We start from the raw sequence: 15,365 nt of genomic DNA, 5'->3' as shown, positions 1-15,365 counted from the left end.
CCACCGAGACTCTTCCAGAGTGCGAGGCGAGAATCGAACCCGCAAGCCGAAGGAGTGGGTCCAAAGCCTACGCTTTAGCCCCCACGACCATCGTCCCACTTAATTTTAAGTTAGAAATATTAAAAATTGAAGTATTACATTTTTATTATAAACTGAACACTTGTTAAATTCAAAGTTAAATTTTTTAATTTTAAATAGTTTTAAAATCCTTAAAAAGCTTCAAAATTTTATTTAAAAATCTTCACACATCTTTGAAATGGAATTTTGAATTGACATTTTTTCAGAACTGTTAAGCATGTTTTTAAATGATTCGAATTCTTTCATATTTTTTTTAATCCTGCAAAATAAAAAATATTTCCTTAAAATCTTAGATTTATTTTTGACCATTTTTGAAATCTTTTCATTCTTAAAATTAATTTTCCAAAATAAAAAGTATTTTCCATTTTCCTTGGGATCCTAAGAAAATGTTTTTTTATTCCTTTAGAGCCTTTCATTGTTCTAAAGAAGAATCTAATTTTTTTGTTCGAAATCGGAAAACATTTATATTTTGTTTTAAATAAGGCAGTAACCTATTTTAACTAAAATTTCAACACGAATAGCCGGATTTTGCCGGTATACGTAGACACCTCGTATACATTATTTGAAATAATTTCACATTTTTTATTCTTTTTTAATCATTTCAGACCACCTAAAAATCTCTTCAACTTACTCGAATTTCTTTTGGAATGATAGGTGTGAAATCTTTATTAAACATCAAAATTCAACAATTGCATTTGTAAATTAAATTTGTTAAAATAGAAAAATTGAAATTGTAACGTTCAAAGATTAGGTTTTTGTTTAATTTTGAAAATTTGATTTATAAACACGGATTTCACATGAACAATGAAATATTTCTAAATATTAAGCAATTGTTATTTTTCTTAATTAAAACATTTCAATTTTCACATTTTAGACGAAAACAAGATTTTAAATCTAATAAAAGCCATAAATTATGAAAATGTTATTTTGAAGTTACTTTAAAAATGATAGTAGTTTATAACGTTTAAATCGGGCACTTATATTTGTTTAACTAATAAGACTTGTCAATTAAAACATTTTAATTTTTAACGTTAAAGTCTGGAAATTCTTATATTTTTAACTGATTCCGAACCATCTCGTAAAATCAATTATTATTCATTTTTTCATCCGTAATGTATAGTTAAATTTTGAAAATCATTATAATTTATATTCACATTTGATCAACTAAAACCGTTGTTATCCAAAATTGTCGATTTCAAATGCTCCTACTTTTTAATTTTTAAATCTTTAAAACTGCCTTTTTAAAATTCATCAAATGAAAAATGTACGCTCAAGAATCAAAATCCAAATTGATAAATTTGTAACTGAAAGATTTTCGAATTACGCATTGTAAACTGAGTCATATATATTAATTAAACAAGCAAAAATTCAACACATTATCCCGGTTTTTATAGGTATTTATAGGTATATTCCCGGTAATTTCCCAGTATTTCGGTCCAGCGGCCACCCTGATAATTCAAGAGAATAAAAATAATTACAGTTTGAGGTCGTTTTCAAGTTCAGCTCTGAGATTCGGTTTCGACATTTCAAAACCCATGTTATCATAACCCATGACTAATCCAATGCCCAATTTTCCAGGCATAAAATGCTGGGTGTTTGTCAAGCCAACATATTCTCTTTTCTTAATTGTCTCTATGTGCTCAGCATGCGTGGCGTCTGTGCCAATTCCGTGTTTGTCCATTAAAGCAATCAAGTCAGCTTCCGTCAGCAAATTAGGAGCGGAAGTTTTTTCTTCTGGCATTTCGATACTAGTCGGTCTAAACACTTGCCCTTGCTGGTAGGCGTGAATCTCTTTGGCATTCCACTTTTCGTAAATGTACACATCCAAGTAGTTTTTGGCTATAATTTGCAGACCACTGGCTACAAATTTCTCTCCCGCAATGTCAATATCGACGACTGTCTCATGACCCTCAGCATTCTTTGCCACGCAAGCGAGAAAGTGTCTTACGACAAATTCGTAGACTTTGGCTTCGTTCCCTGAATATAAAGTTAAAATCTTTGTAGATCGTGACATTTAAATGAGTTTCAACATTACTTCGTTTTTCTCGAGGGTTTTATCATTCTTGAAACCTGGTCTACAGGCTTTCGTTAAATCTTTGAAATCTATTAAATTCTTATAAAATCTTTGAAACCGTTGTGAAATTTTTGAAATCTTGAATTCAATTGAAATCTATTGAAAACTTAGCAAAATCTATGAAATTTATTATGCCAACTTTGGAATCTTTTTGAAGTCTTATGAAATCTTTGATATCATTTGCAATATTTTCTATCATTTTGAACTCTTTTAAAATAATTACAAATTACTTAAAATCTTCTAAAATCTTTCGGAAATCTTAAAAATGTTCTAAAATATTTAGAAACCTGTGTGAAAACTTTGTGCATATTTTTAAGGTTTTGTGAAATCTTTTAAATCTTCTAAAATCTTTGCGAAAGAAATATTTTTAAATTTGAGTGAACTCTAGGAAATCAGTGTAAATTTTTTTAAATCTTTTATATCTTTGTGAAATCTTTGTAAAATCTTTGGAATCTTCTTAATTAAATTCAAATCTTTAAAATCTTTCCGAAATTTGATGAACCCTTATGAAATCTTCGAAATCTTGGTAAAATCTTTGAAATTTTCTCAAATTTGTATGAAATCTTCCAAATATCTCTTAAATCTTTTTAAACCAATGTGAAATTTGTGAAACCTTTGTGAAATATTTGAAATCTATGTGACATATTTTGAAGTTTTCTGTAAGCTTTTAAATCTTTTTAAATCTTAGTTAAATTTATAGAATCATTGTGAAATCTGTGGAATCATTTTGAAATCTGGGAGGAATGTTTTTTGAAATATTTGGGACCTTCGTGAAATCTTTGATATTATTTGAAATCCTTGAAATCTATTAAATGATTATGAAATGTTTGAAATCTTTCATATTTTTTCAGATCTTTGTGAAACCTTTAAAATCTTAAATTCAATTGAAATCCTTAAAACGTTTTGAAAACTTAATATAATCTATAATATTGTTATGAAACCTTTGGAATCTTTTTGAAGACTTATGAAATCTTTGAATCATTTGCAATATTTCATATATTTTTTAAATGTTTTAAAATCTGTGTAAAATCCTTCAAATAATCTTTGTGAAATCTTAAAAAATTTTCTAAATATTTTTAGCCCTTTGTGAAATCTTCGAAAATTATGTGAAATGTTTTTGATCTTCTGAAATCTTAAAAATCTTGAAATATTTTTCAATTCTAGTGAAATCTAGGAGATAAGTGTTAAATTATTGAAATCTTTGACATTTAAAAAAATGCTTTATTTCTTTTTGAAATCTTTGTAAGATCTTTGAAATCTTCAGAAATGTTCCAAAGTATTTGTAAAATCTTTAAAACCTTTACGAAAGCTTGAAATTTTGAAATCCTGATATATTTTACAAGTTTTTATATCTGTATGAAATCTTTTAAAACATTTTGAATTTTTCGCAACCTTTGTGAAATCTTTAAAATATTTTGCAATCTTCCGTAATCTTTGAAATCTTCTGAAATTTTAGGAAAATTTATGAAATTATTGTGAAACCTTTTTAAAATCTTGGTGGAATCTTTATGAAATATATGAGACGTTTGTTGAAAGCTTTGTATATCTCTTGAAATTTTTCATATATGGGTGACACATTTTTTAATCTTTTGAAATTTGGTTAAAATCTTTAAAATTTTCTCAAATCTGTATGAAACCTTTAAAATATTTCTGAAACCTTTTGAAAGCATTGACAAATTTTGGAAACCTTTGTGAAATTTTTGAAACGTTTGTGAAATCTTTGAAATCTATGTAAAATATTTTGAAATCTTCTGTAATCTTTGGAATCTTAGTGAAATTTATGAAATCATTGTGGAATCTTTTGGAAGTCTTCGAAACCTTGATGGAATCTTTTTGAAATATTAAAGACTTTGGTGAAATCTTTTATATCTTTTGAAACATTTTAAAACCTTTTGAAATCTTGGTAAAATCTCCTGAAAACTTTTTAAATCTATGTGAAATCTTTGAAAACTTTCTGAAACCTCTTAAAACTTTTGTGAAATTTTTTAAGCCTTAGTGAAATCCTTGAAATCTTGAATTCATTTGGAATTTTTTTAATCTTTGGACTTTGTGGAAAACATTTAAATATTTTTAACCTTTACGAAGTATTTTAAAATCTTTGCGAAATCACTTAAATAAATGTGAATTTATTTAAATCTCTAAATCTATGAAACCATTTTGAAATCTTTGAAACCTTTTGATTTTTTTAAATATCTTTATAAAATCTTTGAAATCTTCTGAAATCTTTTAAAATGTTTCAAATATTTCTGAAATCGTTTAAAACCTTTGTGAAATCTTTGAGAAATCATTAACAACGTTTTGTTTACTTTTTAAGTATTAGTGAAATCTTGAAAATCTTTCTGAAATATTTATAATCAATGTGCAACATTGTGAAATCTTCTGTAATCTTTGAAATTTTTTTAAAAATATCTTTGAAAAGTCTTTGAAATAATTCTAAAGCCTTAGAAATCTATTTAAAACATTTTCAAAGCATCTAAAATCTTTGTGAAATTATTTGAAATCTTTCTGAAATCTCTGAAATCTTGAACTCTGGTGTACGCTCCAGACTTTCAAGTCAAGTAATAAACCCACAGTTTTACTCAACACTCTTTGGAACTAATAAAATAAAGTCTACAATCGTGACGCAAAATGAAACTAACATAATATATGAACACTATCTTCAATATTAGAATAAACTAACCATGAAGATTTCCCACGAACTTGGTTGGATGAATCGGAGGATGAGCTTGATCGCTCTTTTTTCCTTGCCTTGGATTTATACCATCTCCGAGAACTCGTTGAGCAAAATCACCCCAGGCTTGGCTTTGTGACTGTTGTTCAACAAGAGGCTGTAAATTCAATTCCTTAGGAAATATATTCGTCTCCGTACGCGGGTAGCTAATCAGTCCTTGGGTATATAATCTCTCTGCTATTTGCATCGTCTCTTTTGCACTCATGCGAAGCTTACGAGATCCTTGTTTTTCGAGTTCCTTTAATTCAATATAAAAAAACATTAAAAATACTATAAAATGACTTTTTTCAAACAAATTCTAATAAATGAATAGAATAGTAGATTGATGAACGTACAATGGTATCTAAAGGCAGTGGTCTCCACTTGCTTTTTGGTTTACCAGTCACCTTTTCAACAACTGCATCAGGATTTTCCTGACAGATGTCATAAATCACCTGGCAAGCTAATCTTTCAAAGAGCCTGCTTCTAGCCCATCTGAATTCAACGCGGAGATCATCTCGATCGTCCGTAACTTTTATTTTCCAAAATGGTTCAGACTGGAATCGCTCTATGGCTAAGAATCTTTCTACGACGAAACCAAGCGTTGGAAATTGGCAACTGCCATAACTAATCAACATGTCTCCCAACTTTGCAGGAAATACTTTCTGAAGTCGCAGAGTTTGAAATCTTGTAAATGCTGCACCTATTCGCAAATCTAGTTCACTTCTTACGTCAACGGCATCACTAACTGCCTTATTTGGCTCACCAAGAGTTGCAAGAGCTCTGCTTATGGATGTATTCGTTATTTCTGAGAATTTGGCTCTACAAATGACAACATAATGTCAGGTTCAAAATAGTGTCAACATTTTTCACGGGAATTGTAATTTAAAGATTCCAACTCCTGAAGCGAAACATTTTTCATTTAAATGAATCTGAATAAAGCTTTCTTAACACAGTTAAATTGAAAAATTTTAAATAAAATGCCATTAAACTGCACAGTAAAAAATTGTAACTGCTATAAATTGTACAATTGAAATATTCAAAAATATATAAATTAAAGAAATTTAATTAATTTAATTAATTAAATCAAAAAACCTGCATGTGACAAATAAATTCGCGACTGTAGGTAAAAGGAAGAAATAACTTTACTTTTGGGAGTGTGGCTACGAACAAATCAAGGTCTTGTAATTAAATTCCAGGACATTTACAGGTTTTCTACGTTTATTCGGGATTTAAAAAATGACAGTCATTTCTAGGCTTTTCAAGATTGCCAGTTCAAATCGATACCCTTCTAATTAATATGTAATATTCAGTAATCTGATTTTTTCACTATAAATACAAAGTCTTCTAGGTGTAAAAAAATTCTTGTCAATTTTTTATGTTTACAGTTTTTGTTAACAAGTACTAATATAAAATCATATTTTAGAAAAAGATGTGTTTAATGGAATAATTACTTCAAATTAAACAAATAAATATCCTCAACATATCTTTTCTAATTTCATTTACAGAAACTTTACAAACTTTTAATGATATTAATTTTACATTTTTGAATTCTTTTCCCTCCCACCCCATGACAGCGTTACGTAATATATGAACGATCTCACAGCATAAAATTACTTCAAATGTAGGGTGACCATCCGTCGGGATTTTCGGACGTGTCCTCATTTTAGGGCTTGTGTGAGTTGTTCTGCAGGATTTTTTACTTTATCCGGGTTTTCGACCGGATTTTTCAAATAATAAATTTAAATTTTTTAATCAAATTTTGGACCTATTTTGTACAAAATGTTATAACTCAATGCCATCTAACGATTTCTTCTTCATTTCGCAAGATAAAGTACTGATAAACATTGCTACTATACGAAATATGTGCGTGTGTATCGGTGATATTGATTAAAATGCATCAGGGTTCAAAAATAAAAATATGAAATGTTAAGCGTTGATAACATTTAATAAAGCAGTTAGTTTGAAAAATATGTTTGAAAATTCTTTTTTTATTTAATCCTTTGTATTCCACTATGCCCTACTTTGTCCTGTTTTCCAACTATTTTGTTCTTTTTTGGACTCTTTTATAAATTTTTTGTACTACTTTTTGAAAATCAATTATGTTCCCCATTGAATTCCCTTGAAGACTTATAATTTCTTTAAAACCCCTATAGGAATTCCTTAAATATAGTGAAATTTCTGAAATACCTGGAAATTTCTTAAATATAATTGATATCCTATATCATTTTTATAAATACTTTAAAATATTCTGAAATTCTAAGTAGTTATTTTAAGATCTTTACTAATTTTGAAATCTCGCTAAATTCCTTGGAATATTCTAAAATACCTAAACTCTTTCAGATTCTTTGAAACCCTTAGTAATCCCACAAAACTAAAAAAAAATCCCGTAAAGCATCTTGAACTTTATAATATATTTCAAAATTCCTTCAAAAATGAATAAGTCTTTGAAATCCTCTGAATTTCATAAAATATAATAAAGCCCCTTGAAATATTTGGAATAGCCTTAACATCTTTGAAATCCGATGAAATTCACTGAACTGTATTAAAAACCCTTCAATTCTTTTGAAATCTATAGAAATTCCATGTAATCTTATGGAAACTTTCAATTTCTTTCGAAATCCTAAAAAAACCTAAAATATTGTAACATTTCTTGACATCCCTTGAAATTTTGCAAATACCTTTATAAATCCTTGAAATCTTTTAGGGCAGTATCGACGTGTACAGAAAAAATTCATAAATTACCTTAAAACTCGTAATACCTTTTAAAATTTCTTCAAATATTTTGAAAACTTTTAAATCTTCTGAAATCAGATAAATTTTGTGAAATTCTTAATATGTCGTGAAATTTTGAATACTTTGGAATCCTCTGAAATGAGATGAAACTTCTTAAAACGTCTTGAAATTCTTAAAATCATTGAAATTCTCTGACATCCCTTGGAATCTTTTAAAATACTCTAAAAACTTCGAATCCCTATAACAGGGTGTCCAGTAGAGACCTATGCTGAAATTCCGGTACATTATCCGTACAATTCCTGCAAGCTTTTTAAAAATCCTCTTCCCAAATTTAAAAAAAAAATCGTATATTATACAAATGAATTACATAACAATTTAAAATCGAAAAAAAAATAGACTGGCTGATGTACATAAAACAGGAATACTTGAAATTAAACTCAATAGCCCAACTCTGGTTCTCCGCCTTTGGTGGTAAAATAGAAAATTTTTGTTCAAATCTTGAATGATTTTTATGCTTAATACTGCTATACGAAAAAAATCTCTTTTTAACAGATCCGTGTTTTCAAAAGAACATTTTCAAATATCAGTTTATAAGTAATAAGAGATTTTTGTCTTTTAAATTCTGCTGTTTATCCATTTTTATGGCAAGTATTTTATCAGGCAAAGTCCTGAGACATACAAAAGACTTTTAAAAACTATCTATAAATAAATATTAAAACATAAAATAACTGTAATAACTGTAATAACTGTAATAACTGTAATCGCGCTTTTCATGCAGTTAGAGATCGCTTAAAATGCTTGAAAATCTTTAACATTCTTTGATATCTTTTGAAATTTTGATTTTTGAGATGGCAAATGTTATTTTAGCCAATCTAGCGAATTTGTTTGGCAATATTTCTGAAGGAAAAATTAAAAAAAGTTGTATTATCGAGCAATTTGAGAAAAAAGTAGTTACTTTCCCTGTCCAATTTTTTATTTTCCTAAGCCGTTATCAATTGTTCCTTTCAGGTTACATTTTTAAACCAAAGTAACTTATGTTGACCAAAAAGATCAATTTTCAAAAAATCAGAATAATTTTCTACAAAAAAAAATTTCTAACCCAATACAGGAATTTTCAACTTCGCAGTTGCATATTAACCCAAAAGAATGAATTTTCATCCGAAGAGATTAATTTTCTACCAAAAGAGATACGAGTTCTTAACAAATTACATGAATTTTCAACTAAAAAATATTTGATGAATCTTAAATACGAAAAATTAATTTGGAACTAAATAGTTGTATTTTCGAAAAAAATATGAATTTTCCAAAAAATACACGTGCTTTTTACTAAAAAATATAAATTTTTATCCAAAAATGTAAGTTATATTTTTAGTTAAAAGAATTAATTTTCAACAAAGAAAAACAAAATTCAAATGCATAGTTCGATTTTTAACCAAAAAAATTAATTTTCGACAAAGTACATGAATTTTCAACTAAAAAAGTTACATTTTAAACAGTAAAGATTAATTTTCTACCAATAAATACGAATTTTCAACAAAATACATGATTTTTCAACTAAAAAGAATACATTTTCAACCGAAAATAGAATAGTTAAATTTTTAGTTAAATCCAATTTAAAAAAAGTTAATATTCGATCAAATAGTTAAATTTTCAACCCAAAAAGACCAATTTTCTACAAAATACTTTAATTTTCCATAAAAAAATAAGGATTTACATCAAAATAATTCATTTGTAGTTGAAAAATTTAACTTTTATAAAAAAAAAACAGAAAATTTTTAACAAAGAAATTATTTTTCAATAAAACATTAATTATCGGATAAAAAAGATCAGTTTTTAACCAAAAATTGAATAATTACATTTTCAGTTAAAAAATTAATTTTCAACCAATTACAAACGAATTTTCAACAAAACAGTTACATTTTCAATCGTTCAATTTTTTCAAACAAAACGACCAATTTTTTACAAAACAGTTGAATCCCCCCCCCCTCCCCCTAAAATATATAATTGTAAGAAAATAGTTCATTTTTAGTTGAAAAATTAATTTTTAACCAAAAAAACAACCAAAATTTTAATAAAATAGTTACATTTATAACCAAAGAAATTAATTTTCAACAAAGTATATGAATTTTAAGCTAAAAAAGATCAACTGTCAACCAAAAATTGAATACTTAAGTTTCTAGTTAAAAGATTCATTTTCATCCATTTACAAATAAATTATCAACAAAACAATTCAATTTTCAATCGTTGAATTTTCAACACAAAAAGACACATTTTTTTTTACAAAACAGTTGACTTTTCCACCCAAAAGTATGAATTTTTAACAGAATAGTTTTTTTAGTCGAAGATTTTAATTTCAACCCAAAAACAACCGAATTTTCAATAAAGTAGTTTAGTTTTGAACCAGAAATCAATTTTTCAACTAAATATGAATGTTCAACCAAAATCATCAATTTTTAAGAATGTAGTTTAACTTTAAAACAGGTACTTGAATTATAAACCAATAAAGATGAATTTTCAACAGAGATCATCAATTTTCTACCAAAAATGATGAACTTTCAAAAAATTAAATAATTTTTACTTTAATTTTAAAACTAAAAAGGTTGAACTTTTAACAAAAAATTGAATATCATTTTTTGCCAAAAGAAGATGAACTTTCTACGACAAAAGATGAACGTTTAAACCAAGAAGGCGAATTTTCTACAATAAAGTTGAATTTTCCACCCAAAATTATGAACCTTCAACCAAACAGATCAATTTTTAAGAAAACAGTTCATATTTGAACCAAGGGATTCAATTTTTAAGCTAAATAGATGAATCTGCAATGAAAAATGTAATAGTTGATGCTTCAACCAAACAACATGTTAATTTTTAATTAAAACAGTCGAATTTAACCAAAAAATAAGTATTTTCAAGTAATTATTTGATTCCTCAACTAAAACAGAATAATTTCGAACCAAACAGTTGCACTTTTCACCCAAAACATGGATTTTCTTCCAAAAAATAAGAATTAAACAAAAATACATAAATTTTCCACCATGAGTATTAATTTTTCTAACAAAAAAAAATAATTTTTATCACATTAGTTCAACTTTCGACCAAATAGTATCGACCTGCACAATATGTTAATTATTTTCAAGGCTGTTTCTAGTTGTCATGAAAAATTTTGATAGTTGGAAAAGGGGATGGACTAGTCCCAAAAATTCGGAATGACTACCCAAACTTATGAAAAATATTGCACTAGTCAACCCGAATTTCGGGACGAAAAGACGCATAGTATTTTTAAATACTTTTCGGAACTTAACATTTTTTTAGACAATTCGATGTTTTCGATGCCTACAATTTTGAATATGAAGCAATCTAAATTTTGTATCAAGGTTTTAAAATTGCTGACAACATTACCTGTAAATCCTAATGTTGGGGTTAACAGCTTGACACACCTGAATTATTTCAAAGCCAATATTCTCTCCTTCTCTATCGCAATCGGTCCAGATTATCAGAGCATCGCAACTTCTCACTTCCCTTTCCAAGGTTTTTTTAATTGGAAGGAAATTTTCGGGACAATTCTTTATAACCGGAGCATCGAATAAACTTAAAGGATGACAACCATGCCATTTGCGATAAGCTCCCGCAAAATCGTATCCCAATAAGTGCCCAGAAACCGAAGTCATAAGCATTTGGCAATTTTGGTTCCATAATTGAGTACTGAATTCGTAGATTTTATTGAACTTTGAAAAACTATCTCTCTATAATAGTAGAAAATATAAATCAAATTGTAACTTGGGCAATTAGGGACTCCAGATAAGATTACTAAGTTATTAAAAATTCAAACGATTCAAACTTACCCATCGACTACCACCGCGAGAGATAATGTGAGCTATATTCTTGGCAGCGTCATTTTTTTCAGCGACGTTAAGCACCTTCATGATTTTTACGTCTTTTTTATTGATTAATAATGGCGTAAAATTAATGAAACACCTTATACTACTAAAATCATTTTGTCTATAAGATATACTCGAAAAAATCCGTAGCAGGCTCTGCATGGGTCTTTACAGTTTGTACATTTTATAATAACTTTAAGGTTAAGTATCCTAAACCGTCAACACCAAAGTCACGTGATATGCGAACCGGGAGCGAGAGAGAAAGTGAAGCGACGGAAGAGCCGTGCGATTGCCAGGCGCCAACGATGTTTTAGGTTAGGTTGTCTGAAAATATGAATAAAAAATCATGTTTTACTTATTTCGTGTGATTCTGTGCATGGTTTAATAAGGAGAGATTTAAGAACTGATTGGAAAACGTGTTTCAATCATCTTTAGTTTCAAAAGAAGGATATTGGCTTAAAAAATCAACATTTATCTTCAAAAATGCCGACTTACGAAATGCCGATGCTATTACGCCTTATGACCAAGGTACTTATTAAAAATTTGTTTATTACATTCTAAACCCGGGTTTTAGATCAAATTCTCCTACATTTATTTTTTTACTGTAGTTTTCTATTATTTCAATACCTACAGAATACATGAATCATGATCAGAATTTGACCCTGAATGTTATCAAAGATATTATTCAGTTCCAAAAATGTTCAAATTTGAAAACTTTTCTTAACATTTGCTCCGATATGATTGTTATGGATATATAGAACAAAAGTTAAACAAAAATCTGAATAATCCTCTAAAGAAAGAGAGAGGCATTGCGGTAGAAAAATTAAGTAGAACTATAATTAGGAATAATTGATCCATAAACTGTAGAAAGTCGTGTACGAATCTAGAGCATACCGAGATTTTTGTCTGGAATGTTAATCATTCGGGTGTTTTTCGATAGTTCTTGTTCACTAGAAAGCAACCTAATTTTTTAATTAGTTACATAAAAGGTGGAAAACCCTTGTTATCAATCTTTATCTATGAGGGTAAAACACTTTTAAAAAGCATCTAGGGTGAAAAGGCAAAACTACAATTGAGAAATGTCTATTATAATTTTCAGCCGGAAATGAGAACAATCTTAAAGAGAACCGCACAGCTGATTTTTGACAAAGGTGGTTTTATTCGGAAAATAGAAAACCTAGGCGTAAAACCAACGCCATTTAAAATATCTGCACATGGTGCTATACATAAAGAAGCAAAGTGAGTTAATTATCATTTATAATTCATTTAATTATTAATATATGTTATTTCGAGAAACATGTAACTCTTTCCCATATAACCCCCCCCCCCCCTTAAATTCCTATTTTTTTCTCTGTTTTCGAGAAACTTTTCCCTTTTCTCGTTTTTGATCTTAAATGCAAACTTTTGATTAGATATAGAAAGTTTTTGTTTTGTTAAAAATGAAACTATCTTCTCAACAATTCGTATTTTTAGTTTCAAAACTTCTACTTTGTTGAAAATTCAAATATCTTTTAAAAACGTTTTCTTTTTTACTTGAAAATTTCACTCTTGTTAAAAATTCAACTATTTTTTAAGAATTCATATTTTTGTTCGGAATTAAATTGCTTTGTTGTAAATTCATTTGTTTGGATAGAAAATACGACCTTCATATGATTCAAAAATCAAATTTTTTGTAGAGATGTCATATTTTTGGTTGAAAATTCGTCTTTCTTGGTTAAAAATCAACTGGTTTCTAAAAAAAAATCCTATTTTTGTCTTGAAAATTCAACTATTTCGTTGAAAAGGAAACTATTTTTGATTTAATTTTAATCATTTTTGTTTGAAAATTCAACCATTTAGTTGAAAACATTTTTTTATCGACATTTAACTGCTTTGTTTTGATACTTAATTCGACCTTTTGGATTAAAAGTTCGTCCCACTTTGGTAGTCACCGTTCTTGGTTTGAATATTAGAGACCGTTAAAAATTATTATTTGGTGGAAAATTTAATTATTTTGTTAAAAATTCAACTATTTTGTTGAAAATTCCACTATTTGTAGAGAAATCGTCTTCTTGGCCCCAAAATTCAACAGCATGGTTGAAAATGAAGTTTTTCTAAAAAATTCATATTTCTGGTTAAAAATGTAATGGTTTTGTGGAAAATTCGTTTATTTAGGTTAAACGTTTAGCATTTTTGGTTAATGATTCAACTAATTTGTTTAAAAAATTGTATTCTTTAATGGAATTCAACTTTTTAGATTTAAACTAAAAATCGTTTTGATTAAAATAACAACTATTAAATTTTTCATTCAGAAGTAATCTGTTTTGGTTAAAAATTCAACTTATGTTGAAAATTCTTTTTTTTTTTTAATAGAAAATTCATCCTTTTGTGTTGAAAATTCATCTTTTGGTAGAAAAGATATTTTTTGTTTGAAAGCTGATTCTTTTTAATTGAAAAGTCGAATATAATATTTTTGGTTCACAATTCATCTCTTGTGCTCGAAATTTCAATAATTTTGTTTAAAATCCTTTATCTTGGGTAAATAGTAATCTTTTTTGGTTGAAAACACAACTATTTGGTTGAAAGTTGAACTACTTTGTCAAAAATCCTTATTTTTTTGAAGATTCATAATTTTAATTGAAAATTCATATCTTTGGTTAAAAATTAAACAATTTTGTTTAAAATTCAATTTGATTAAAAACATTTTTTAAACTCGAAATTCAACTATTTAGTTGAAAATCTATGTATTTAGTTGAAAATTCTTCTTTTTGGTGAAAAATGAATCTTCTTTGCAAATTCAATATATTTGGGTTTGAAATTTTAGGAAATTAAAGCGTTTTAAAATGAATTTAAATTGTTGCCTAAATTAATTTTATTTAACAAAATCTATTTCCCTATTATTATTGATATCGTTATTAACGAATAAAATAATTATTTCTTTCAGTTACTTTATTTTCTATTTCGACGTACCGCCGACGAAAGTTATAGAAATTCAGGACGAATACACTCGTGATATAGATATTGCTAGACTTGCAATTGTCAAAGAGTTGAAGCCGCTTCAACAACCATGCACATTACACGAAGAACTGTTGCCTCCTCCATACAGGTATGATATTAATTGGTAATGCCCGGAAACCAAGGAAAGTGATGCTGTTTGCAATTTATTAAATTTTGTTATATCTTTAAAATCTGAAAATCTGATAAACAATCAAACTCGTAAATTAGTATATATCTAAAATTGTAAAATTATATATTTTTAAGTAAAAGCGAAATATTTGCGCTTTAAAATAAGAATATAAAAACTATAATTATGATTTGGAACGGGGAATTTCGGAAGAGATATCTGTACTTCTAAATTTCAAAAAGGAATTTTCTAGAAGAATTATTATAGTTCTGACTTTTGTGCAGAGAATTTTTGAAAAAAAAACTTTTTAGTTATAACAGGAAATCTTCCGAATAAATTGTATGTAATTCTGAATTGGATATGATAATCTTCAAGAAAAATAATATTCATATCTGGAACATGGAATTTTCCAAAAGAATGATTGATTCTGATTTGAAAAAGGGAATTTTTGAAAAGAACTATAATTCTCACACGGGACAAAGGAGTTTTTTCCATTAAAATTCGGAGTCAGGAAATCTGAAATATAGCATAACTGTCTAATAGACACTCTGAAAGACTATAAATAAATTAATAATCTTTTATATTTTCAGACCCAGTGTGAAAAAATTATTGCGGGTCGCTCAAATACAAGAGAAGAAAAATATGAATAAGCAGAAATTCCAATACAATAATGGACTCGATTATTTACCTTTCCAGAGATAATTGCTACAACTTTTGTTATTGTGATTTGATAGAATATTGTATAATTGTTTTCATTACTACAGAATAAACGTTGCAAATACTAAA

General features: G+C 27.6%; 2 protein-coding genes across 2 annotated transcripts in view; one reads left to right on the top strand and one right to left on the bottom strand.

Moving 5' to 3' along the window:
• LOC117169530 (DNA topoisomerase 3-alpha) overlaps positions 1 to 11,726 on the bottom strand; it is a 22,604-nt gene extending 10,878 nt beyond the window's left edge. The window contains exons 1-5 of the mRNA XM_033355951.1: positions 11,441 to 11,726; positions 10,998 to 11,341; positions 5,219 to 5,684; positions 4,833 to 5,121; positions 1,557 to 2,055 (exon numbers count right to left, since the gene is read on the bottom strand). Of these exons, the coding sequence (XP_033211842.1) occupies positions 1,557 to 2,055; positions 4,833 to 5,121; positions 5,219 to 5,684; positions 10,998 to 11,341; positions 11,441 to 11,638 (1,796 nt within the window). The 5' untranslated portion in view covers positions 11,639 to 11,726. The remainder of the gene's footprint in view (positions 1 to 1,556; positions 2,056 to 4,832; positions 5,122 to 5,218; positions 5,685 to 10,997; positions 11,342 to 11,440) is intronic.
• On the top strand, positions 11,723 to 15,365 carry LOC117169535 (probable 28S ribosomal protein S6, mitochondrial). The gene is made up of 4 exons (XM_033355957.1): positions 11,723 to 12,004; positions 12,576 to 12,715; positions 14,400 to 14,561; positions 15,170 to 15,365. The coding sequence occupies exons 1-4, from the start codon at positions 11,960 to 11,962 to the stop codon at positions 15,279 to 15,281; spliced, it is 459 nt and encodes a 152-aa protein (XP_033211848.1). The 5' UTR covers positions 11,723 to 11,959; the 3' UTR covers positions 15,282 to 15,365.

The sequence above is a fragment of the Belonocnema kinseyi genome, chromosome 3 (genome assembly GCF_010883055.1).
Source record: "Belonocnema kinseyi isolate 2016_QV_RU_SX_M_011 chromosome 3, B_treatae_v1, whole genome shotgun sequence".
NCBI lineage: Eukaryota > Metazoa > Arthropoda > Insecta > Hymenoptera > Cynipidae > Belonocnema > Belonocnema kinseyi.
The sequence above is the reverse complement of the archived record's forward strand: the minus strand, read 5'-3'. Positions and strand labels throughout refer to the sequence as shown.